Raw genomic sequence first — 27,212 nt, forward strand, 5'->3', positions numbered from 1 at the left:
AAGGTAACGTTTTGGGCTAAAATACTACCTTTATCTGCCCATGCACAGTAAAGTAGCCTTTGAACAGAATTAAACTGAAGGTGGATTTGCAATGGAACAGTCCTGAGTATGTTTCTTCCCAGCTGGTCTTGTGACATTGAGGTCACCTGAACTGGACGTCACCTCACACAATCACTGCATTGTCTCATTTCTTTATTCGCAGGGCTTGCCGATTTCATCATGCAGAACAAGGACTTAGAAGCAGAGATTCACCCTTTAAAACGTGACGATGAAAAGACACAAGAGAACTGCGAGAGTGCAGGAAACAATGGAGTGTTATGTAAAAAGAAGTCAGGATTATATCAGCTCTCCAAAATGCGCACAGCTGCCTTCTTCATAGCATTATTCTTGTGTCTGGCTATGGTATTTGCTTTCTCATTTATCATACCATGCCCGATTAGACCTGTGTCGGACACGGCCTGGATCAGACAGTATAATAATGCAGGTGAGCCTAGTACAGTGAGCTTAGCTTTTTAATATTAACAAACTTATGTGCTGCCATATACCTTCTTGGTTCAATACGGATTACTGTTGCAAAGAAGCTGGACATTTCCAGGAAGTACAAAGGACTAATCAATATTTAAAAAAAAAATGACAATATACAATATAGCTAAAATAAATGACAGTTACTAATCATTACAATTTAAAACAAACTTTCTAAATAGGTTTTAATTTGCTTACGAAACTGACTGTAATTTGTTACAGAAAGTAATAAAGCTTAAGCATCCTTTTCCAGACGAGCCGTTTGATGTGAGAAAAGAGTAGTAACCTAGTTCTTCTTAGATTCTTTAGTGGAGGAAAAGTAAATAAAGCCAGTGTTCTAGTAACTCTGGATTTTTGTTAAGACGGCCCCCCCCCCCTCCCACGAAAAAAAAATAGGGTGGTGCTAATCCATACAATAAACAATATCGTAGCATGCACGGTAAGCAAATGAAGCTTTCTGTAATACAGAGGTACTATCGTATTTTTTTTAAATTAATAAATCAAACATAACAACATTTTGAATAGTATGAAGTTTCTTCAGCACTTGTTTAGAAGTGCCTAAATATATTAGTATACACAGAATCAAAGATTGTACTATAAGCCAGAAATGATCTTGGTCAAAATATTTCTGTACGTGTCGTAAGTTACCCGTCATGAAAAATAATCATTGCGTAAAACTGTTAATCTGGAAATCTAAAAATAACTAACAGACTCCCTAGTACTCTTTTATAAAAGGAGAAAACTGATACAATGCCTGATTTATCATCGCACTGTTTTCATCTACATCTGTAGAGTGATTAATTAACAGAAATTTTGTTGTCTTTTTGAGTTTGTTTATGCTTTATCATCCACAATTCTAAGGTATTAAGAATGTTGTGGAGTAAATCGAAGTGAGATGAAACCAAGGAAGTAATAGGTACCATAACCGTTATATTGTCTGCATAGCTATAAAACTCAACACCCAACTGTTCCAAAGTGTAACCTAGCGAATGCATATATACAATAAAAGGTATGGGAGAACATGGGGAACCCTGTGGAACACCACTTGTTACATCCATTTATCTGATAGATTAACATCCAGTTTTACTCTTATGAGCGATCTTTCAAAAAGTCTGAAAACCATTTATAGACATTTCCAGTTACTCCTATACTATCCAATATTCAGAGAAGAATATCACGGTCTACTAAATCAAATGCACTGGAGAGGTCAGACTGTAGCACCAGAGCCTTTTTACCTTCAGTTAGACATTTATGGATGTTATCAAGAAATGAACCAATAGTGGACTTGGTGCTAAAGTAATCAGAGAGCTGGGAAGCCACCACTCCCTCCGTAAGCTTACAAAATAGAGGGATGGAGGCCGTATGTCTATAATTTTGTTATCAAATGACTAGGCTCCTTAATATTCTTAATAATGGGGGTAACAATGATTTCTCCTAGAAAAGAAGGAAAATCCCCAGATTTGCATTGTTGTGGGTTTTTATTAGTTGATGTGGGAATCTACTTTGAACTGTCCGGGGGAGGGGGGAGAAAATGGGCTGCTGGTATTTGGAGAGGACTCTCTTTCAGTACATTTAACTAGTATGTTGCAAAAGTACACCACTTAACACTAAACAGATTTCTGTGAATAGTTCCTCTGTTAATGCAGATGACTGCAGAATTCCATGGAGATTTGTCTCCCCCCCCCTCCCTTAGATTGAAAGAATTCCCCAATTATTGATATCCTAACATATTAAGCAATGTTTCCAGAAATAAAGGACTGATTTGTGGTAGTGGAATCGGGACCAAACATGGGCAGTGAAAGTGAGAGAAAGCGGCAAAATGTTATAGGAAAAAAAAACAGGTGATGAAGGTACAATAGAATGCACTGAAGAGGTGATAAAAACAGAAGGGAAAGAATATGCGGATAAGATAAAGGAAGAGGAAAGGGGGATCGGTTGTGGAAGATGGATGGAGAAAAGAGGTGTGGAGGGGATTAGAAGCATGATATTTGGCAAAAAAAAAAAACTTGGAATAAACTGTATAAACAAGGATGAACAGAGAAATAACTCAACAGGATGAAAGGTGAAACATGAGATGGTAGAGCGACATGTTAGAAAGGATGTCAAAATGCACATCCATTTCACATGTATTTTAGAACAGGATACAGCCTGCTCTAAAATACATGTGAGATGAGTGTCCATGTACTGGAAATGTCCAGCATGAACACCTGTTTTGTGAAAGGGGAAAACAAGAAACATGGGCTAATAGCACATTGTTGCACTGTATCACAAGAGAGAGCAGCCCAATGAATGAAGTGCTATGTCACCCGTTGGTGGTCTGTCTATATATATATATATATATATATATATATATATATATATATATATATATATATAAATTTGTATGAATACATTTTTCTGGTTTTTATCATCAGCTAGGAATCATACCAGTGAAACTTGGGATTAGTTTTTTTTTTTTTTTTTGAGCATCTTATAAAATGGCCCCACATGTCCATGCAGAGTGGAGGGGTAGCCTTATGTTTAGAGAGCAGTGAGTTGGGAATCAGGAGACCCAGGTTAAAATCCCACTTCAGCTCTTTGTGTCTTTTTTTTTTTTTTCCCGTTACTTGAGCCCTCCAGGAACAGAAAAATATGTACTGTACCTGAATGTACACCACTTCAATAGCTTTTAGGCTTGCATGTGTCTTATATATTCAGATACAGTAGATATTGTTCTGTCCCTGGTGGGTTGTTAACGTAAAAAAAAAAAAAAGCTGAAGTAGAATTTGAACCCGAGTCCCTTGGTTCCCAGTCCCAGGAATCTGCTTTGAACCTTTAACCTTTTGGCAGGCTATATATGCCATTAATATAAAATTAATGTGCAGTTGATTTATTCAAGTGAGTTGCACATTACAGGGCTCTCCTTTGATGGGGACTGTAGCCAGTCTCAAAACAGGACATTTGAAGAGTAATAGGAAATGGCCCATATAGGCCAGATGATGACATGATACCTCCTCCTGTTTACATGCTGAAAATGGATTCAGGGGAACTGAATCAAAATGGAAAAGGAAAGTAAAAAGTGAAGAGGACAAAGAGAAAAGAAAGGCAAGAGCTAAAAGAACAAAAAACTAAAAGAATGAAAGTGAGAAGAGGAGAAACAGGAGGGAGGAAGTAGATGAAAGTACAAAAAGAAGGAAAGGAGGGATAGAGTTATAGGAGGAGAGGCAGATAGAGGAAAGGAGAAGTATCAGAGAGGGTGGAGGAAAGCAGCTATTTCCTCATACTCTGTACTGATGTCCTTTTATTCATGTTACCCTTCACCTCTTACCTCTTATGTTTCCCCTCTCTGACTTCTGTCAGTATTTCTAACCTGCTCTTGTAGTTCTAGTGTTCAAAATCCCTACCTGTGTCCCACTATCACTTGTTCTTTGTCCTTTCATATCTCTTCAAGCCCTTTGAACTGGTGGGTCACAAACAGCTTACTAGACTTGAAAGTGCTCTTACATTTTTTTTTCTGTTGTATGCATTTAGCCAGCTGTGTCTTTGGGGCTCTTACATTTTTGGGGTATACACTCAGTCAATCAGTCCTTCTCTGTCCCTGTTCTCTCTGACCTTCCTTTTCTCCCCCCCCCCCCCCCCCCCCCCGTTTCAATCTCCTCTCACAAGGATAGTGTCTCCGAATGGGTTAATTTTGCACATACCATGACAGCAAATAAACCTCACTCCTAAGTCGGAGCATATTTAATTTAGTTATTTATGATATTTATATCCCACATTATCCCAAACAAGTTTAGTAGTATAGGATAGATAACAAAGAATAATGCATAAGAAAGTAATTTGTTGTAAGAATCCAATTTTACAATACAGTATCATAAACATACTAGGATAGCTATGGATGTTTAACATTTAGAAAATCTATTATGAATGAGAAATTGTACATGAAGCAAAGAGAAAGTTAATGGTAAATAGAGTAATAATCGATTCAGGTAATAATTAATAGTTTGAGATATGGTTGTTCTTTGTGAGGGTTTGTTTGAACAGGAACGATTTGAGGATTTTGCAGAATCTAATATATTCCTGTATATTTCTTATTTTGGGTGGTAAGAGGTAGGAAAATGTGGGGTACAAATGCAACAAATAAATAAGGAGTGCCACCATTTGGTTCCTAGGTAAGTGAAGTCTTCAGAGTGGACAGCTTTGGACATATGGAGTATGATCTTAGTTTCTCAAATTTACTGCCAGTGTTTGCTGTGGCATTTGCATCCTTACCACCAAGAGCCTCCTTGTGAAGAACATATGTGATTTGTAAAGGCAACTTATACAGGTGTGCTTGAAAATTTCTTCTAAATCAAGCCCATGACTCCTAATATAGTGGGAAATAGTTCTGCATCTTTATGCCACATTTTCTTGGTTTCTGATGTATATTTCTTGGTATTGGAGGATCTTCTCCCTCTCCACCTGATTTCACAGAATAATTGCTTGGAACTGACCCCTCTATAGTTGGTGCCTTTCTGATGCTTTTCTCCTTTACCACCATGCACAGTTCCCATACATTAAGCTTTTTATCAGTCAGAATGAGGATATCCCAGGTGATCGTAAGTCTTCATCCTTCATAATTCTCTTTAGGGTCCTCATCCCAGTGCTTTTCCGGTACAGTGACGCTACAGTGTGCACAGTGCTTCTAGTAAATGAGATGTGCTGCTTTATTGTGTCTTTCTATATAGAATTTTCTCCTGTCAGAAATTCACAGCTGACTGAGACAGTGTAACTGTTTCCAGCTCTTAAAGAATCTTGTCTGTTTTTACCATTTAATTTTTTTTTTTTTTTTTTTTTTATATTCATTGTGAACCATCTTGTCTTTGATAGTTGCAGGACAGTAGATTAATCTTTCATCCTTGGATTTTAGTTCATCTCTCCTTATTTTATTATACCGTTTTGCTATACTGCCTTTCTAGTATGGTTTCTGAAGTAGCGCTTTTGCATTTCCCATTGTATTTATGCATCTCAAGTTACGCTAGTATCTTAGAACAGGATCTTCCAATAGACATCCTGTCTTAAAATACCTGGAAAAATGGACGTTTATGCACTGGCTATGTGCAGCAGGAATATCCACTTTAGAAAGATGAGCATCTAAAATATCAAGGGGGCAGCACAAGAATATAAGTAACATCTCTGTGGCAGCACACAAAAATATGTTATGAAATGACAACGTAAATGTTATTTGGTATAACACAAACGTTTGTCAGCCATTTTAGAAACATGAATGTTCTGGCACAGAGTCTGGTATCCCTTGCTATTTTGCTTTCAGAGAGGACACCAACCACTACAGGATTAAGTAGGTAACCCCCCTTACCCCTCCAGTGGAGCATTGCTCAATAGGAACACTTTTTTCTGAAACCTTGACATATTGGATAACAGGTCTAAATCCCAACATCCATCTTTTTGGACATATAATCTTTCATACCCCTTTCTATAATAGGGAATAAACATCTAAGCCTTTGTGTCAGCTACACTGTTTTGCATGATTGGGTAGTTAAGACATAAGCATCGGCACACTGGGACAGACCAAAGGTCCATCTAGCCCAGCACCATAATCTTTCATACCCCTTTCTATAATAGGGAATAAACATCTAAGCCTTTGGGTCAGCTACACTGTTTTGCATGATTGGGTAGTTAAGACATAAGCATCGGCACACACTGGGACAGACCAAAGGTCCATCTAGCCCAGCACCATAATCTTTCATACCCCTTTCTATAATAGGGAATAAACATCTAAGCCTTTGTGTCAGCTACACTGTTTTGCATGATTGGGTAGTTAAGACATAAGCATTGGCACACTGGGACAGACCAAAGGTCCATCTAGCCCAGCACCATGTCTCCGACAGTGGCCAATCCAGGTCACAATCACCCGACAAGATCCACGGAGCAAAGCATTTTATACTGCTTGTCCCAGGATTAGTGGATTTTTCCCTACGTCCATTTAATAACATTCTATGGCCTTTTCCCTTAGGAAGCCGTCCAAACCTTTCTTAAACTCTGCTAAGCTAACCGCCTTAACCATATTCTCCGGCAACGAATTCCAGAGTCAAATTACGCGCTGAGTAAAGCAAAATTTTCTCTTATTTGTTTTAAACACTGCACTCCAGCCTCATTGCATACCCCTTGTCCTAGTATTTTTGGAAAGTGTAAACAGATGCTCCATATCTATCTTTTCCACTCCACTCATCATTTTATATACCTGTTATATCACCCCTCAGCTGCCTTGTCTCCAAGCTGAAGAGCCCCAGCCGCTTTAGCCTTTCCTCATAGGAAAGTCGTCCCATCCCCTTAAATCATCTTTGTCGCCCTTCTTCACCTTTTCTAATTCCACTCTTATATTTTTTGAGGTGTGGCAACCAGAATTGAACACAATACTCTAGGTCCGTTCGCACCATGGATCGATACAGTGGCATTATAATATCCTCATTTTTGTTTTCCATCCCTTTCCTAATAATATCTGACATTCTATTTGCTTTCTTAGCCGCAGCAGCACACTGAGCAGAAGATTTCAACGTATCAATGATGACTCCCAGGTCCGTTTCTCGTTCTGTGACTCCTAACGCTGAACCTTGCATGACGTAGCTATAGTTTGGGTTCCTCTTTCCCACATGCATCACTTTGCACTTGCTCACATTGTGAACGCCATCTGCCATTTAGACGCCCAGTCTCCTAGTCTCGCAATATCTTGCAACTTTTCACAATCTTCCCGCGATTTGACAACCTTAAACAACTTTGTGTCATCAGCAAATTTGATAACCTCGCTCGTTACCCCCACCTCCAGGTCATTTATGAAAATGTTAAAAAGCAATGGTCCCAGCACAGATCCCTGAGGGATCCCACTAACTACCCTTCTCCATTGCGGATAGTGACCATTTAACCCTACTCTCTGTTTCCTATCTTTCAACCAGTTTTTAATCCATAACAATACACTACCTCCGATCCCATGACTAAGAGCCATGTGGAGGTAGAGATAACTGAATTCTACCAGTGAAATCACTGGTATAAGCAGGGGTGCTTTCTGGAACAATCCAAAATGCAGGGTGACCCTGGAGGCAGTGAGCCTCATCAGTGGTTAGACAGCCGTCTGCAGTTTTTCAGCAGTCCGTATTGTGGGCAAGAACAGTGTGTAGGTGTTCTATCTCAGCCGCTGTCTTCTAAATCCAGAAGAATGGGAGCTGGGGCAGCAGGCCTATCAGGTTATTGTGGACCACTGGAGTCCTCCGCAATTCAGCCTGATGGCGTTCAGAGTGAATGCAAAGGCGGAGGGCTTCTTCAGTTGATGCAGGGAGCTAGACTTTCGAGGGATTTATGCTCTGGTTCAACCTTGGCCATTGGAGGAGCTCCCCTACATCTTTCCTCCGTGGTCTTTGATAGGCTGTCCGTTGCGCAGGATTGCAAGCCACCCTTATCTAGTCCTGCTGGTGACTCCAACTGCCTCACTGGCCCTGTTGGAGGAGCCTCTTCCACTGCCCAGGGGTTGAGGCCTGCTCCAGCAGGGGCTGGTAGAAATGGAAGACCTGGATCCCTTTTGACTTAGTCTGACAATTGAGAGGAGGCATATAGAGAAGTATAGTTTCTCCCCTGTGTAGTCTCTATGTTGCTCCGCTCCAGGAAATCCTCTACGTCCTGGCTTATGTCAGGGTTTTGGCATGTTTTTGAGTCCTGGTGCAGGGAACAGTCCCTAGAAGTCTCTGATCCCCATATTTTGGGATTTCTGCAGAATGGCCTTCATCAGGGTTTAGCTTTGAGCTCCCTGAGAGATCTTTGGCATAGACACTGAGAAGACAATCTCCTGGGCTTATTTGTTCCGGACTCTGTCAAACTTTGAGATTTCTACACAATATTTAAATCGGATAAAGCTTTCTCCACACGAAACCTTTGGCTAGACTGCAAATCAATGGAACCTATACAAAGAGTTTTGAATTGGCACAGGGGACAAGACAGGGTTGTGTGTTATCCCCGCTCCTGTTTGCCTTGGCGATGAAGCCCCTGGCTCAGTTTGTTATTCAGTGTGCTGATATACAAGGCGTCGAGTGGGGGGGGGGAGGGGGACAGAATAAACTGTTATTGTTTGCTGATGATATACTGTTCACCTTGGCCGCTCTACCGGAGTCCCTAGTGGGTGTGATGATAACTTTGGAGGGGTATGGAAGGATTTGGACATTGAACTCAAAGTTGTATGGGAAAATGTGGGGTATAAATGTCATAAATAAATACATTACTGGGTTTAAAGCAAACATGGACAACTCAGAAATTTGAATTCAATAGTCGGAGATGGGTAACTGGTTGAGATCAAGAAGGGGTACCCCTTTACGTTGGCTTGCTGTACCTTGCATTATTTGTGGGTCCAGTTAATGGTGGATCCTGAGACTTTTTTTCAAGGCCAGCTTACCAGCTTTGCTGAAAACTTCATGGGGAGGCATAGAGTGATGGACTGGGCAGGACACATGTCATTAAAATGATAGTATTGCTGGGGGGGATCCAAGATGGCCGTGTATGTTTACTGCGTAGGACGCACCTTGAATTTCGCTTCAAACTTAGGCTGTGAGGTTCTCTGTGAGCCCTTGGAAAATGGGGAAACGGAGGGGTAAAGGGCGGGAGATTCCCTCAGTCAGCACTGGATCGATTCCTCAGCAACAGCCGACGCTGGAGCAATTCGGGTTGACGTCCACCCCCAGACAGACTTCTTCTCCTATTGGAGCTAACGTGGTGGCGTTAGATGGCAGTATTAACGGGGGTTTCTTTAAGCCCCATGCAGCGCACTGCCCCCCCCCCCCCCCCCCCCCCCCCCCCCCCCCCGCAGCCGGGAGGATTTCGAGCGGAGAAAGGTCCTATAGCACGGAGCCCACTGGGCATTGCGGAGGCAGAGGGAGGGAACCAGCCCGCTCTGCAGGGAGCTCTCAGAACGGTAACAATGGGAGAACAATTTCCTTTGCAAATTTTGCTACTACAAACTGTAAGTACATTGAACCGCCTCCTGTGTTTATTTTGGGTGTTAAGGAGAGACCTGCAGTGGTGACGATTGAGTCACTCTGGGATTTAACTTATTCACTTCATTCCTCTCTTTCAACAACGATTGAAAAAAAATGCGCTTGAAATAAAAGTTCTTTCGGAAGCTGTTCTTTCATAATCTGACTACCACTCATCAAGCTTCCCAATTAAATCAAATGGGGACAAAGTTACAATCTTTAGAAACGTTAAGTCAGACTACTATTAGAGATCGGAACTATATGTTTCGTCGTTTAGAATACCTGGAAAACCAAGTAAGAAAATTAAACTTAAGACTAATTTTCCACCATCAATTGAAATGATGAAGAAATATCTGGTGGAAACATTGGGAATGCCAAGTGAATCTCTTTCCCCTATTGTGCGAGCACAATATCTACAGTTTAATAAAAAGAGAGGTGGAGGAGCTTTGCCTGCACAAACAGGAGAGAGGGTATGAACTTGACAGAGTTCCTAGAGTCATTGTTGGAAGTAATTACTCAAAAAAGCACATTGGTGGTAACCTTTGCCTTTGAAATGGACAGGAATGCTGTTCTAAAACTTTCCTTTAGACATTTGGACTCCTTATTTTTTGGTTCTAAAATTTAGAGTTTATCCTGACCTTTCTAAGGAAACTCAGAAGAGACACAAGGGCGTTCCTCGGCTTGCGAGCGAGAACCCTGGCTCTTGGAGCTAATTTTGTGTTGAAATTTCCCTGTATTTGTTGTGTATTGTATCAATCCATACATTTTCAATTTTTTTGAACCAAAACATTTAGAGGAATTTTTGTTACATAGAGAGGAAGTAGTGGTAATAGTTGAACCACAGACGCATACTGCATAAGATAGGCTTGAGAAGAAGTTCTGAGGAGCAGTATTCACATTTTCTTTTATTTTCCTGATTGTTACATTTAAATTCACTTTCCTACTCTTGGATCGTATTACAAAAATTTCTTTTGGTCGAAGTAATTATATATATATATATATATTTTGCCTTTGTCTATATTAAGACATTAGTTTATTTCAGGGTAAAACTTGTCTTTGCTATATGTATTTCATTATCTCTGTTTGAACTGTAATAAAGTAAATTCAATAAAAAAAAAATTATAGTATTGCCCAAAGCTTTATACTCATTTACGGTTCTCCCAATCCCTCCTACCTGCGCATTTTTTTTAATGGATTTTACACCATAGAGTCTTTTGCTATGTTTGGTGACTTAAACCCCCAAGGGTTCAAAGAGCTGTTATGCATCTTCTGATAGATTGGGGGGGGGGGGGGGGATTGTGGTCCCACATTTGTGACACTATTATGTAGCCACTCAGTTGAAAACGTTCTGAGTTGGCAGAGGTATAATCATTAAAGCTGGGTACGTTTAGAGCAGGGACTAATGGGGGATCCCCCATTGTGGAGGCTACCATGAATGACAGTGAAAACAAATGAAAGCTGACTTTATTGTTAATCTCTATGTGTTACTCTTACCTTGTGGATTCAGATGCTGTCACATTTCCCCCCCCCCCCCCCCCCAGCAACTTTAGAGCAACACCTCTTTCTGTGGCAGAGGAATCCCTCCCCCCTGTTATAGAACTTGGGAGACTCATGGGCTAACACAACTTGGGCATTTGATAGAGGAGGATCAGATACTTCTCTTTTCTGACCTAGAAGAGGAGTACGTGTTATAGCCCAAGAGCCATTTTTGTTATAGACAAGTTTATTGAATTTTCTTTTTTTTTTTTTTTTTTTTTTGCGGAGAAGGGCCTTAGTGGACCTCCGCTTACAGGAAACCCCATTGGAATGGGCTATGAATGGCGCTAGCGGGAGGGGATGTATATCTAGGTTTTATAGAACCCTAGTGGGGTGGCCCCTGAGAAGATTTGCAGGGCGGTGACTTTGCTAAGCACTACAGGTTAAGTACATAAGAGTAGCCATACTGGGTCAGACTAATGATCCTTGTAGCCCAGTATCCTGTTTTCCAAACAGTGGCCGAGCCAGGTCACAAGTACCTGGCAGAAACCCATGGCAGCACTCAATACTACAAATCCCAGGGTAAACAGTTGCTTCCCATATCTGTCTCAATAGCAGACTATGGACTTTTCCTCCAAGAATTTGTCCAAACCTTTTTTTAAACCCAGATACACTAACAGCTGTCACCACATCCTCCGGCAAAGAGTTCCACAGCTTAACTATTCGTTGAGTGAAAAAGTATTTCCTCCTTTTTATCTTAAAAGTTTATCCATGTAACTTCCTCAAAGTGTCCCCTAGTCTTTGTATTTATGAAACAAGTAAAAAATCTATTTACTTCCACTCGTTCTACACCACTCAGGATTTCTCTCCTATCTTCTGGCACACTTCTGATACTTAGAAAAATTCTCCATTACAGTGTGAAAAATACAGCGTCCACATAAAAAAAAAAAAGATCTACCAGCATATTAATAATGCTCACTACTAACCCAATTTAATTCCCAGTGCTCAAGGGACCTTCATTTTCAGGATCGGTGCAATGCTCCATTCCATGCAGGGCTGCCTTAGAAACGCAATACTTTAACTATACCATTGCTGTTAGAGCTGGAACCACTGCCCTGTGCCTTCATGGAAATATTAGATGTTAAGCGTGTTCTAACCTGTTTTTTTTCCCTGTAAAAATGTAGGTGACATCCTTGTCTCCCACCTAACTTTCATATTCTGCATTGCTCTGTCTTTAAAGGCTATTTACCATTCTGTCTCTTGTCTAATCCCAGAACACTGCAGCTAGACTCATATTCGGTAAAACAAAATATGAAAGTGCTAAACCCCTACGAAAAAAGCTACACTGGCTCCCACTTAACGAACGCATCACGTTCAAAATACGCTCCCTAGTTCACAAAATCATTCACGGAGATGCCCCAGCCTACATGTCAGACCTGATAGACTTACCACCCAGGAATGCTAAAAAATCATCCCACACATTCCTTAATCTTCACTTCCCCAACTGCAAAGGTCTAAAATACAAATTAACGCATGCGTCAACCTTTTCCTACCTAAGCACACAATTCTGGAACGCGCTGCCGCGCAACTTAAAAAACGATCTACGAACTAACTAACTTCCGCAAACTACTGAAAACCCATCTCTTTAACAAGGTATACCACAAAAATCAGCAAATGTGAACTCCTCCACATATATCCAGAATTGTCTTATAACATCTGCTTGTTACACTACTATGATGATGTCTTATTATTATCATGGTACCCAAGATCCTTCTGTAATACTACATGTCTATTTTCTTATATATTTCCACCATTCGTGATGTATTGTAAGCCACATTGAGCCTGCAAAGAGGTGGGAAAATGTGGGATACAAATGCAATAAATAAAATAATAAATTCTTGCATCATTTATGCCAGTTTACTCTTGGCTGGACTTCTATCCTCTCCTGGGCATCTCTCCAGGTAGATTAATCTTTAATCTCCCTTGCCATTCTCTTACCACCTTACTCTTTTATAGTCTGCACAGACTTCTAGTTTCTGCTCATACTTATTTCAGACATCTAGTTTTCCCTCTTTATAATGTATTCACTCCTTCAGCCTCCCTCACTTACAACTTTTCTAACATGCTTCATCTGTTTTCCAACACTACTCTGGTTGTGAGTTTCTGTCCTTGGTCAGAATTCTGTTTCCATTCATTCTTCTGCTTGTGGGACACCTTCCCCCACCTAACTTCAGTTTTTCCTTTATCTGCAGTTTTTCAAAGTTCGGCTAAAACTCTATCTGTTCTCTGATCCTTTGTAGTCATTACTTTGTTTGTATTTATGTACCAACAATCATGTTTTGGACAGTGCTTTGTGTAAGAGCACCAAAGAAGAAATAACTGGAATAGACTTCTTTGGTCAGATCCAAGCTAATTGGCCCACCACGTAGAAGGGAGCAAAACAAGAAACTCCAAGGAAATATATCTGGGAGCTAGGGAGCAAGCCTAAGAGCAGGAAGGGGCTTCTAGGAAAACCCAGAATTTGGGTACATACAAAGAAGTATGCAAAGCTCTCAAGTTGCTGACCTCCAGTCCTGGACTTCTGACAACCTTGCCTGGATGTATTAGGGGACCTTCAGCACTTAGGTATAAGACTGGGAAATACTGCCCTACACAACTGGCCTGTATTGAATATTAATGAGAAAGATTTGCCTGATTTGGAGACCCGGCATATTCATATCCATCCCAAGTATATTTGTTGTAGCAATCCTGAAACTCTGACATTAAGTCCTTTTTTGCATAAGGGCTCGACATGGAGAATGAGATAGCGAGGTCAGGCAGCCATATTTCTTTGGAGTCATTTTGTAGAACACACAAGGATGACAGTGTATGTGTATTTAGCACATACAATGGAAGCAGCAATTTTACACATTTAGAAGTAGAAAAAAAAAGCAGTGGCCCAGTTTTCAAAAAGAAAAAAAAAGTTATATATACAATATAAGGGGTGCCAATTAACTTGTGAAGGCACAGAAGTTTTTTTCTTGTTGTTTTGGTTACTTATGAAGCAAAAATACAAAATGTAGGATTAAAGAAAATTACCCCCTTAATCCCCCATTTAAAGCCCTTGCTGAAACACTTTTATGAAACCTGTTTGTGCCCCAGGTGGTGGAAAAGCCAATTGAGTAAAGATGAAAAACAACAAAATTGGGCAGTTTTTTAAAATGTGTATTTCCATTGTAAAGTAGAGGCAATATATGCATAATTTTTGGCTCACCTGGAACATGCCCCCTTAATCTCTATGTCCCAGCTATTTACGCTTGTAAATGTGCCTCCAGAATAGGACTGGGAAACACTGCTGTGTAAGAGTGTGACCGACCATTGCTGAACAGTCTGCAGTAAACTTTACCGTTTGAACCAGCCATGATCAATCTTGTCTTACTAAATTAAAGCTTCATATGCACACCTATCTGACTAGGCTGTTCTAAGCATGTTAGATACGTGATGTACTGGTCAAATGTCCAGACTTGCCCATGTGACTCCACAATGAGTTAGATTTTTAAGATATTCAAAATAAATTTGTATTAGATACATTTGCATACTTGGATATCATGAAAACCCAGTTGGCAGCAGACTTTCCCCATTCACAAGTCCTGAAAGACACTGAGCAGCTCTCCATCCTTGGGTGATTTCATATTGGCTGAAAACCTCTCTGTCTTTGTTACTCCTTCACTATTTCATCTTAGAGCTTGATATTTTTTTCTTCAGTCTCCAGCTTCTTTAATCTTTCCATTAGCTGCTGCACAGCATTTAATACTGTGACTTTTACCCTTTGAGTAATCTTTCTTGTTAGCATGAGAACTGTAAGGCCAGAAAATCATCCAAGAATTATAGTTCACCAAGTATATGCTTCAGAATCTGTGATAGCACAAGATATTTCCAAAATCCTCTTTGCTATATGTATCTAGATTGACTCGGGATCAAGACTAAAAGTTGTGAGGGAATTTTGGTTTGATTCAGGGCAATGTGTATGGAATGACCAAACTTATCTTTGTAACGGAATAGACTGCATCACTGTACCAAAACTTGGGACTTATATGGCAGGTGGAAGGAGAGAGAGAGAGTAGAGGGTTGAACTGTGGGGTTTCTGTTTTTTTTTTTTCTATGCCCTGGCCCTTGATGCAAAGAGTTCAGCCATGGCCTACTCAGTTTTCATGTACCTGTATGTTTTTATAAGAAGGGATTGGGGGGAGGGGAAATTGGGGCTTTGTATTGGTTTTGTTTACATTAATGTGGGCAAATGCAAAGTCATGCACATTGGGAAGAATAATCCGAATCATCTGATGCTAGAATCCACCTTAGGATTCGGCACTCGAGAAAAAGATCTAGGTATCATTGTAGACAATACACTGAAATCTTCTGCCCAGTGTGTGGCGGGGGCCAAAAAAAGCAAACGGGATGCAAGGAATTATTAGGAAAGTGATGGGACAGGGGAGAAGGGATGAGACTTAAGTGGACAGATCAGAGCAGAATCAGTTAACTTTTTGCCATAGTCAATTGATAACATGTTGACAAAGTAATACATCAAGTAATAAAAATAGGAAAAAATTTACCATATACTGTTATCACTAAGATAAAAGTACAGGATACAAGAAGAACAAAAAGGACAATAATTCTTAGATTCTGGTGCCAGTTTGATTTGTCCTCGGTCAGTTTCTGGTCTGGTGGCAGTGTAATGCATGTTGCTGTTTCTACAGTTTCACACAAGAGTGTTTCCTGTGCATTTGTTTGTAGGAAGTCTTTTGATTTTTATCTTTCAGCTTCAGGAAGTGTACATCTGTCTTGGTAGTTTGCCCAGTTCAGGAGGAAATACATATGTGTGTCTATTTCTTCAGCATAGCATTGCATGGAAAGTTTGGTGTCTTAGGGTTTCTTGTTCCAATTTTGTCTGCTTTATTTTTTTTTTCTAATCTGTGATCTTTATTCTTTATTTGGTGAGGGTTTGTTGTGATTTTTCACGTGTGATTGAAGTGATGTATTCTGCTACTATGTAATTTCTATATAGGGAGCTTGTTCTGTTTTCCAATCAGCTTCCTCAGAAGCCAGACACAGTTGTCCCACTTATTTGGGTTATAACTTCTGCTCCATTCAGGTTACTCTAGTTCTGCTAGGGCTGTAATCATGGCAGCCTAATATGGCCTTACAACTTTTAGGATTGTAAGCTAGCCAACCCAACTTTACCTCCATTCTGTGCCCACTGATTTTGTATTTTTCTCTTTTTATGTTTGTTTATTGTGAAGTCTTGATGGCAAACAGGTCAAGGTGGTTTACAAACAAAGATATAATGAAGATAAAATAGGAAAGGAACACCAATGGTAAATAAGATGGGTAACATCCAACCAAGTGAAGCATTGCATAGTATTTAGAAATCCATTATATAGTAACATAGTAGATGACGGCAGAAAAAGACCTGCACGGTCCATCCAGTCTGCCCAACAAGATAAACTCATATGTGCCACTTTTTGTGTATACCTTACTTTGATTTGTACCTGTCTTTTTCAGGGCACAGACCGTATAAGTCTGTCCAGCACTATCCCCTGTACATATGCATGAGATATAGCCTTTTTGCATGGATAATAAGAGCAAAATGTATGCATTCAAGTATTACAGAGCACTGGTAGTCATTTTAGTCCTGGAGAATACCGCATTGTTTTTTCAACTCTTCTGTTGATCCAGGTTTCATAATAGTGGGGGAGAGAAGATAACACCAGAGTTCCCATAGGCGGGTAGAATGGACAAGCAAGATGATCCTTAGAGTTGTTCCCTCCCTCTTCTCATCTATCAAATTATCTTTTTAACAAATGAGATCTAATCAGTTGATGTGTTAGTAGATGAGTCATGTTTGAGATGTGGTGATAATCTCTTTCCTCCTTATGATGAAAACCTACATTAATGCATGACTGTGTATGTTACATCTGATGTGGACTTGTATTTCTACCATATTCATCTGAAAGCATGTTATATTTTAACAGTGACATACAAGTTTTTGGCTGTGGAAGATGTGAATGAGGACAAAGTTCAGGATCTTATTTTCGTTTTCAGAGCTTCCAATGGCAGCAGTAGCAGCAATAGATCTTGCTCAGATGAAGGTAACTAATTTCTTAGTTTAAAAATAATTTTTGAGTATGCAAGACTCATTTCTGGATATTTAATACAGTCAGTCTTGCTCTAACAGCTCCTCTGAATGATCTGAATGGGGCAAAACAAAACTGTGTTACAGCTCATTTTGGGGCACTTTTACTAAGGTGCGCCAGAAAATGGCCTGCGCTGGTGTAGGCAAAATTAAAATCAACGTGTGTCCATTTTCAGCATGAGATCTTACCGCCAGCCATTGACTTAGCGGTAAGGTCTCACACGTTAACCGGGCAGTAATCATCAGCACTGTACACTGCCGATTACTGCCAGGTAAGCGCCACACGGTGGAAAGTTTTCTACTGCGTGTTTTGTATGTGTGTCAAAAATGGAATTACTGCCTGGGCACGCGGTAGCGCCAATTTGACGTGCATAGACACCTACACGCCTTAGTAAAAAGGGCCCCTTTGTCCCCATTTAAAATGTCTTCTTGATCCCCAAAATGTAATGTTATCAGATCAGCATCTAAAATCAAAACAGATCACTTGACTCGCCAAGTTGTGTGGAAATGCCAGAGATCAGAATTGTGCTTATTTGATCCTTGAGAGCCACAAACTAATTTCCTCTGCAGGTCAGATCATTTTTGTGCTATAAAAGAGTTAAAGAACTTGTTCATGAAGAAGCTCACTCAGTTGAGAACATCCTAACTTTCTCTCATTCCTATGTTACTAGGTTCTTTACCTACCGTGGGAAGACTTGGTCATTAATAGAAGCTTGAAAAACTTTTGCACAGCTTCCTTTTTTTCTTCAGTAGGTTTAGGATTTCCCTGCATCTAAAATGTAGGTTAGTAAATCTAGTCACAAGGCAGTGGAAGGTTAAGCTAATTGCCCAAGGTCACAGGGAGTGTCAGTGGAATTTAAATCCTGGCTTCCCTACTGTTCTATCCACTGGGTACTTCTCTGCTTTGGGAGAGGCTGTAGTACTGTACTGTCAAGGAATGTAGTGCTGTTGGGGGCAACATTTGAAACAAATATTTGCTTCACTTTTGCAGGCTTTTCATCACCATGTGCCTTTGTGGCAGCTTTATCAGGTACCAACAACAGCGTTCTGTGGGAAGAAGCAGTTACTGAAGATATCATGTTCATTGAGTGCGGCATCAAGACCCTTGGTGGGAAGCATTTTCCTGGGTGCCTTGTTATCGGAAAAGAAAATATACTCATCGCACTTGATTCTCACACTGGTGAGGACTGTTCAGCTGCATACTTTTTAGGTGTTTCTGGCTTTTTAGTGCTGCTCTGTACTTGATTTCAGTGCAGGCTTTCCTAAAGCATAACATATTTACAAATGGGATCCCAAAGGTCTTTGCAAATCTAGTTCTGGAGAGGGAAACTGCTGGACCATCCCAGTGCCAGAGTGGCTAGTGTTCTTTCCCACTACATGGGTAATGGGGATGTTCAGTTTCCTAAAGGATAAACCTAGTGGCCAACCAGAGTAAAACACCAAGAAGGTATATCTTATTTATTTCTCCAGAAGATTGCACTCACACATGTACCCCATGAAACAGAAATAGAGAAAATCATGACATCTATACATAATTACCCTAATGAGAATGGATAAGAAGAGAAAACCTGAAGGGGAGATAACGCTACAGTAAGTATCTGTGCTTGTGGGGGTGAAAACGTTAGAGCTTTTTCTGTGCATTGGATATAATACTGTATTTTCTAACAACAAACGGTGGCTAGAGTTGTACTTTCTGCTCCGTGCAGGTCACAATTTGTGCCTGTTTTGGAAGTGTGAAAGTCATTTAAGTTTTGCTTTGATTCTATCCCTTTGCTACATAGGGATCATCTGTTTGTTCCACAATTTTTAAAAAATTTATCATCGTGTTTGTCCTCGCCACTTCCACCACCTTTTTTGTGAAAAAGTATTTCCTAATGCTGCCCTTACATTTACTTCCTTGCAGCTTCATTTCATGTCCTCTAATGCTATAGCCTCCATCTTTGGGAAATGTTGGTTTGTTTATTTAATACCTCTCAAGTATTGAAATGTCTTCATATCTCCCCTGTCTCTCCTTTCCTCTAGGGTAGGGATGGGCAACCTCGATCCTGGAGGGCCGTAACCCAGTCAGGTTTTCAGGATTTCTCTATTGAACGTATATGAGATCTATTTGCATGCACTGCCTCCATGATATGCAAATAGATCTCATGCATATTCATTGGGGAAATCCTGAAAACCCAAACGGGTTGCAGCCCTCAAGGACCAAGGTTGCCTACCCCTGCTCTAAGATATACATATTTTCTGTCTTCAAGTGCAGATGCCATTTGTTTTCTCTTTTCGTATGACCTACAAAACTGAACACAGCACAAGTGGGTCCTCACCAATAACTTGAACAGGGACATTATCACCTCCTTCTTTCTGCTAGTTATGCCTCTCTATACAGCCTAGCGTCACCACCCAGTCACGTTGCTTTGCCCTCTTGAAATCCTTTGGTACCGTCACCCTGAAGTCCATCTCCTGGTTTGTACACATCAGCCCCTCTCCTATTTCATAAAGCTCCTTTGGGTTTCTACACCCAAAATGCATAAAACTTTCTTCACATTAAAGCTTAATTACTACTCACTAACCTATGCGTCTAATTTTTGCAGATTACTTCTCATGTCCACTCCCTGCAGGATCTCCACTATGTTATGAATCTTCACTTCATCCCCAATAAGGCAAACGTATTCCTTCTACCCCTTTTGGCAATATTGCTCACAAAGATATTGAACAGAATTGGTCCCAGGACAGGTCCCTGAAACACTCCACTATTGCCTGCCTTTCTTCCAAGTGAATTCTGTTTACCACCACCCTCGGCCATCTCTCACCACCTTGGGACCCATAATTGTGCACTGTTGGTCATGTGCTGCAGGAAAAGTTTCTCAAGATGAAGACACAGGCCTGACTGTCTGTGACTCCAGCCAGTTAACAGCTGAGGTTTTTGCTGACCTACAAAGATAGCCGTCTCCATTTGCTCAGAGGATTTAGTATTTTTTTCTTTTTTAGATACATTTACAATATGGTAAATAGAAATCAGTCTATTACAGTACAGTAAGAATGATATAATTATAAATCATAGATTGCAGCAGGACCCCAAACGAAGGGGCAAGAGAAAAAAAATTATAACAGGAAGGAAAAATAATAAACCAATACTAAGCTAAGAGAAAACATATTACCTTCAGAATACCCTAATTTAATTGTGGTTCTTTAAATAGAATGTGGATTAGAAAAATTATTATTGGCACTTTACCATTGGAATTATTTATTTAAGATAAGTAGTCTTATACTATGTGAGACTTGTAAAATGTGGCACCTAGGCTGACCACATACTGCTGTGGCTGGTGAACTGCCTTTCTTTTAAGCTGGGTGGATCTGGCCACATCCAGTAAGATTCAACCATAATTACTTTCAACGTATAGTTCAAAAGCTATGTGTAAACATCCTCTGTGACTTTAGTAGAAACATAAGATATTTTCAGCATGATAAAAGTTTTCAGTTTTCTTTGTACTCCCCATAAATTCCTAGGGTACTAGGGCATGAAAATTGTTTTAAAAATGCTTTGAAAGAGTGTATCTGGAGATTGGGGTGTAAGCAAGCATTTTTGGCATTATGTCATTCTCCAGTGTAATACAGTGCATTAGCATGCCTACAGTATTACAGATATTGTAGACTGTGAAGGCTAGTCATGCATCCCAGAAGCAATAATGTAGTAGATAATATAATTACTTATCTCCCAAAAAATATTTTGAAAAGCTTTTCTGAAAAAAATCCAGGAGCTAACAGCTGCATCATAGAAATATAGACTGGACCTCTGACAAAGTGAGGTGTGAGGAATATCTTGAAATGCATTATTCATAGACATCCACCTTCTGGTGGTCTTAAGAAAGATATAGGGCAGTATTTTATAAAGACAACATTGGTGCCTATCTGTCTTTTATTAAATAGGCTTCTATAAAGTGCTTTATTAAACTACCTCTGAAAAGACCAGTTGGCCCATCCAGTCTTCTCAGTTATTCCTGTACACACTGGGGTAAATTCAAGAAAGTGTGCCAAAAATTTGAGTAATAAAGCACCTATTGTATAATTGTTATAGAATACTGACATACATCAGCATTCTCGTGCCCAACTTTAGATTCGAGCATTTATGCCATCCAAATGGCTGGTGTAAGTGAGCACACCTAAATGTTTTAGCTGTGCTTGTAAGAGCTAATGTTTCTCCTTGCAGAAAGTTGATGGGATCTCTGCTTACTATCTGAAGCTATTCTGGCTACCTATACAAGCTAGAATTCACTTTATACTATGTTGTATGCGCTTTAAAATTTTATCAGGAGGCTGTCCAGACTACCTGCTTTCTCTTATTGAATTTGGTAAATGCAATAAGCATTGGAGAATTTGTAATTTTTCCTACTTTGCTTTACCTTCCTATAAAGGGCATAAAGACGTTTTCAATTTATAATAAATTACTGGCTGTGCAAACAACCAAGATTGGAAGCTGGTATCCTCTTGTTTTAACCAGTTTTCTAATTACGTACTGTTTAGAAAAAAACATGAAAGCATTACTCTTCAAGAGATTTCTAGACTCAATATAATGCTTTGTATATTTTTGACAAGTATGTTCTCAGTGGTTTTCCTTATTGTAAACAGCTCTGAACCATCTGGTATATAAGCCTGATATCATGTGTTCAATAACTTAAGTGCGTAAGTGCAAGACATGCCCCAGACCCACCCTTGTGTCTGCCTCCTTTGCAGTTACTTACTGTTGAACTTAGGCGCTAATTTTTGAGAATAGCGCCTAAGTGGAATTACATGTAACTGTAAGTGGCAATTAATGCCAGTTAAGGCCTATTCTGCTGGATTCTCTATATTGCGCCTAGTGTTCCATGCTGAAATCTGAGTATTCCATAACAATGCACATAACTTAATTGGCTTAACAAGCCAATCAGCGTTAACAGCACATAACAAGAACTAATTGGCAATTAGAATTTACATGTATAACTCGCTAAGCATATGCTGTAACTCACTGTGCCTAAATTCTAATGTGCACTTCGAAAAAGGGGTGAGGAAATGGGCATTTCATGGGCGTTCCAAAATTTGTGCACATCATAGAATATGGCCCAGTTTGCGTAAATCTACACGCAGGAACTTATGCCATGTTTTCGTTGGTGTAAATGAATGCACGTAGTTTTAGGTGCTGGGATATCAACCAAGCGTATTCTATATATTACGCCAAAATCTTATAGAATACGCTAAGGCGAAAATGATTTCTGTGCGGAATTTCCAGGCACCAAATATAGAATCTCCCCCATTATGGGTACTTAATGACAATTAGTGCTTAACATAATAATTACATTAGTCATGTAACAGGCACTATTGTACAACTTGTTCTCAAGTTTGTAGAATTCAGGGGACCTTGAAGGATAGATCCTAGCTGCCAGCCATAGAGTACAGCTGCTTATAGGATATCCATACTGGAGAAGTAACCTAATGGTTAATGCAGTGGGTTAAGAAGCTGGTGAACCCACTGTGGCTCCCCATGCTCCTGATTCTCCATTGCCCCAAGTAAAAACACTTCAAATCCCCTAATAAACAAGTATTGGTTCCTTTCATGCATACAATTGACTGACTTGAGTGATTAACCGGAGGAAAAGACTTCAGATGCTCGCCGGCTTTCACTGACCAAAAGCACGGAAACAGTAAGAAGGGCAAGACATTGAAGGGCTGCTGGTTTGTCTCCTGAAGAAGCTAAATGTGAAACAGAGGCTCTCTGTAGAGCAAACCACGCTATATATGCCACATTCAAGATAAGGGCCCATTTAATACTAAAAATTACATTTAAAGAAAAAGTTTTACTAATACAGATTAAAGAAAAAATAAAATAACAGCTTATGAAAAGTGATTGAATATCCGGAGGTTTTTCTGACTAGTGAGGAAGCTCGCCCGGCATTCATACTGAATAAATTAAGTCAGTGAAAGCTGAGCATCTGATGTCTTTTCCTCCAGTTAATCACTAAAGTAAGACAATTGTATGCATGAGAGGAAACAATATTTGCTTATTAAGGGATTTGAAATATACTCGTTCTCAAGTCCAGTAACGGAATTACCGAAGTAAAAACACAAAACTTAGATTGGGAGCCCACTAAAGACAAAGGAAGTACCTACAACTGCCTTTCTGTGGTATAACCAAAAGTGGTTTATAAAATGCATGATCTCTGACTGTGCTGGTTAGAGAACTATGCAGCTGAAAAAGCCACATGAAGGAGGTTTCTAGTGTATGCTTGGCCATCAAATACCATTATTGGAACCCTACAGTGTTTGTTGCATGTCCTACATCAGAAAGGATGACTCATTCTTACTTTCACTTAACATTCAGGCACATGCACAGATGTATGTTAGTCTCCCTTCCTCCCCTCCAATATTTTTCAGCATCTGCCAATTTAATAACAGTAATTTTAGAATGTTGGAAGACAGAAAGGGGTGGAGCAGAGATTGAAGTGTACTCAAATTAAATACATTTCTTTCAGGTAAAACCTTATGGAAGAAGCCCAGTCATTTTGGAGTTTATTCCTCCGTAATGTCTCCATTATTAAGCGTCCCAGATGTGGATGGGGATGGGATCCAAGATATACTGATTTTTACTACAAACCAAGACAAGGTAGTTAAAAAATCTGAGAACCTTTCCCAAAATGTTTCATTTTATCTGTGGAGCCATTGAACCGAGTGCCAGCATCTACTGAATTGTGATGATGATAGTAAGGGAAGTATGTGGCAATATAGGCTTCATGCTTTGTATTCCAGGGACATGCAGTGGCACATGCTTCATCCATGTCTTTCTTTTGGTTTTGCACACTTGCACAGGTTCATATAGGCCAAGTTTTGGAAATGCAGAAAAGCTTTAACACTGCATGGAAGTGTGAAAATGTCTTTGGAAACAGAGAGACAGAGAAAAAGTATGCAGATAAAGATCGTTTGGCCTGTCCAGTCTGCTCACTCACAAATTTGAGTTCTACACCTTTCCTGTCCCTTAGAGCAGGGAAATAATTATTCCTAAACTGCTACTGTTTGGTGTACATGATAATTAGAACAGGAATACTTGAGAGGCTGAAAACTCATGATCATAAGCTGTGCATTTACTCGCAGTCATGGTTTGTCAGATAAAAGTTAAATGGAAGGATGGGAAGTTAAGAGTCGTGTCTTTTTCCATAATTTTCAGGGTGGTTGTTAACATAGTCTGTGATCCAATAGACACCTGTACCTATGGGGAAAACCCCTGGATTTAGGGAAAGAATTTACTTCTTTATAAATTATGGAGAGGAATTTTTTCAACTAACTCTAATTGAAATGAACTTTTCAAACTACTGGTATATGAACATTGGGATGTTTTGTTCAGTGTATTTATTTATTAACTGCCTTTATAAAGAGACTAGCCGTTGAGCCCGTTAAAACGGGCTAGTATGGGGTTTTTCCAAGGCCCCCGCCACTCCTCCATCCGGCCCGGGCCCTCTCTTCGCTATTGAACTTACGTCGCCGAAACGCAGATCAGCAGAGCTCCCGTCGGCCTTCCTTCTCTGCCTGTGTCCCGGACCCGCCCTCGTGTGACATAACGTCGGCAAGGGCGGGACACAGGCAGGGAAGGAAGGCCGACGGGAGCTCAGCTGATCTGCCTGCTGCGTGTTGGCGATGTAAGCTCAATACCAAAGAGAGTGCTCGGGCCAGGTGGGGGGAGTGGTAGCGACGTCGGCGGTTCCCTCCCTCCCCTTTGCGCAGTTTCCCTCTCTGTCCCGCCCCGTCATCACATATTGGCGCATGGGCGGGACAGAGAGGGTAGTCTCTACTGCGCATTTGCGGGTGAGTACGGTCACTCGCCATTTATATGTTTGATTCACTCTAGTGGTGTACAGCAGGTACAGTTTAACATAAAACTTACAGTTTTGTTAGCAGCGTAACAATAGTGAAATAACAAAGAATAAACATAAATACAATAAATGAGGTAAACTTGAAAACAGTAAATTGAAACCCAATAATAGAATTACCGTGAAACAGATTAAAAAATATACATAATTAACAGCACTGGAATTCAAATACCAGAGATATAATACAATGTTATCATAGTAGTAATGATACACCTAATAAGCATGCATTAGAGTGTTGAACTATTCAACTATAATGTATTTGCAATCTATAGATGACCGGTCTGGCATAATCAGTATGCTATATAATTCATTTAAATTGTTTCAGTTCATTTTTCTTTAAATTTATAATTGTAGATTCAAGGATACTTCTATTCAGGAGGAAATGGCGATATCATAGGGCAGAACGGAAGCTTGACCCTTGATGGAAAATCTGGTTATTTGCTGCATGTCACCAAGTCTGGCTCTTACTATCTTCTCTTTTACAAAGGTAATTAACCATTCCATCACACTATCCCTCTTAACCTAAAATGAACTGCTTCTACTCAAGGGGAAATTCTGTGCAACAAAATTGAGAATTTTGCAGACTTTATTTGTAATTTTTTATTTGTGCACAATTCCCCTATTATAAGGGCTGGCATGTCCCTCAGGCATGAAATACCCCCCCCCCCCCACCCACACCACCACATTTTCCCCTGCGCTTTCATATAGACCTCCACCCCGTTCCCATGACATGCACACACACATCATCCACCTTTTTCCACCCCTCCCACACTGCATCCATCTTTTTTCCAGTTTCCCCTGCATACACACTCATCCACCTTGTTTCCCCTGCATACACACTCATCCACCTTTTTTTTCACCTCCCCCCCCCCCCCCCCACAGCACATACACCCCATTCATATTTTTTGAGCCGCTTGGCTTAAAAGGAACCTCAGCAACAGAGGAGGAAGCAGCCTGACCTTCGGCTCTTCAGCTCCTCCTCCAGACTGGTGAGTGTGGAGGGAGGGAGTCATGGGGAGTATCTGTGCCGCTGTGCCTGCAAAGGCAGACTTTCACGAGAGAGGCAGAATTCTGCATAGTCTGTGGAGGGGGGGGGGGATTCCTACACAAATTCTATGTAGCACAGAATTCCCTCAGTAGAGTGATTCATTCTGTAGAAAGCTCTTTTTGGCATCTCTGGTTTTGGGAAGCACCTGCAGGTTATCACTATGAAGGAAGTGTGGGGGGGGGGGGGGGTAGTGGTGGTGGTTTTTCAGTCTGGCAGATAGCTGAGCACAGCATAGGTTTCCTTTCCTAGCTCTGTTGAACTCTTAAGAAAGCCTGTGAGCAGAGCAGGAACAAGAGAAAAGCAAAAACTAGCTTGCAACAAGCACTGGGAGATGAAACCACGAACCACTTAATGGGATATGGGATGACTGGGATGTGTTTTCAGAGGAAGTTGACTTCTATATCCATGGACATGTTTAAGAAGAGCTTAGATAAATTCATGAAAGATTGAAAAATTGCAGGGATGATTTCTTTTTATTTTAGGTACTGGTCTCTGGAGATTACCTCTCTGGAGCCATGAGGGAAATTATTGTGTGGTGCAGACATAATTGCGGATTACCACAAGAGAGGTGCAGAAAGCTGGTCGAAGAAGACTGATCAAGATGTATTTGTCACTTTTCAGTCAAGCATCTTGTAATGCTGAATTAGTTATACTGAAACATTGCTGACTCACATTCATAAGAATCTAAGTATTGCCATACAGGGACAGACCGAAAGTCCATCAAGCCCAGTGGTCAATCCAGGTCACAAGTACCTGGCAGGATCCCAAAACAGTACAATACATTTTATGCTGCTTATCCTAGAAATAAGCTGTGGATTTTACCAAGTCCTTCGTAATAATGGCTTATGGACTTTTCTTTTAGGAACCTAGCCAGACCTTTTTTAAACCCCGCTAAGCTAACTGCTTTTACTAGATTCTCTGGCAAAGAATTCCAGATTTAATTACACATTGAGTGAAGAAATATTTTCTCGCATTCGTTTTAAATTTACTACTTTGTAGCTTCATCGCATGCCCCCTAGTCCTAGTATTTTTGGAAAGAGTAAACGAGTGAATCATGTCTACCTGTTCCACTCCACTCATTTTATAGACCTCTTAGCATATCTTCCCTCAGCCACCTTTTCTCC

At 40.3% G+C, this 27,212-nt stretch overlaps 1 protein-coding gene across 2 annotated transcripts in view; it reads left to right on the plus strand.

The window, feature by feature from the left end:
- FAM234A (family with sequence similarity 234 member A) overlaps positions 1–27,212 on the plus strand; it is a 109,846-nt gene that overhangs the window by 19,170 nt on the left and 63,464 nt on the right. For both annotated transcript variants that reach the window (XM_030212069.1, XM_030212070.1), the window contains exons 2-6: positions 203–484; positions 16,994–17,110; positions 18,146–18,334; positions 23,652–23,782; positions 25,395–25,527. In XM_030212069.1, the coding sequence (XP_030067929.1) occupies positions 220–484; positions 16,994–17,110; positions 18,146–18,334; positions 23,652–23,782; positions 25,395–25,527 (835 nt within the window). In that variant the 5' untranslated portion in view covers positions 203–219. The remainder of the gene's footprint in view (positions 1–202; positions 485–16,993; positions 17,111–18,145; positions 18,335–23,651; positions 23,783–25,394; positions 25,528–27,212) is intronic.

This window comes from Microcaecilia unicolor, chromosome 8, assembly GCF_901765095.1.
Source record: "Microcaecilia unicolor chromosome 8, aMicUni1.1, whole genome shotgun sequence".
NCBI lineage: Eukaryota > Metazoa > Chordata > Amphibia > Gymnophiona > Siphonopidae > Microcaecilia > Microcaecilia unicolor.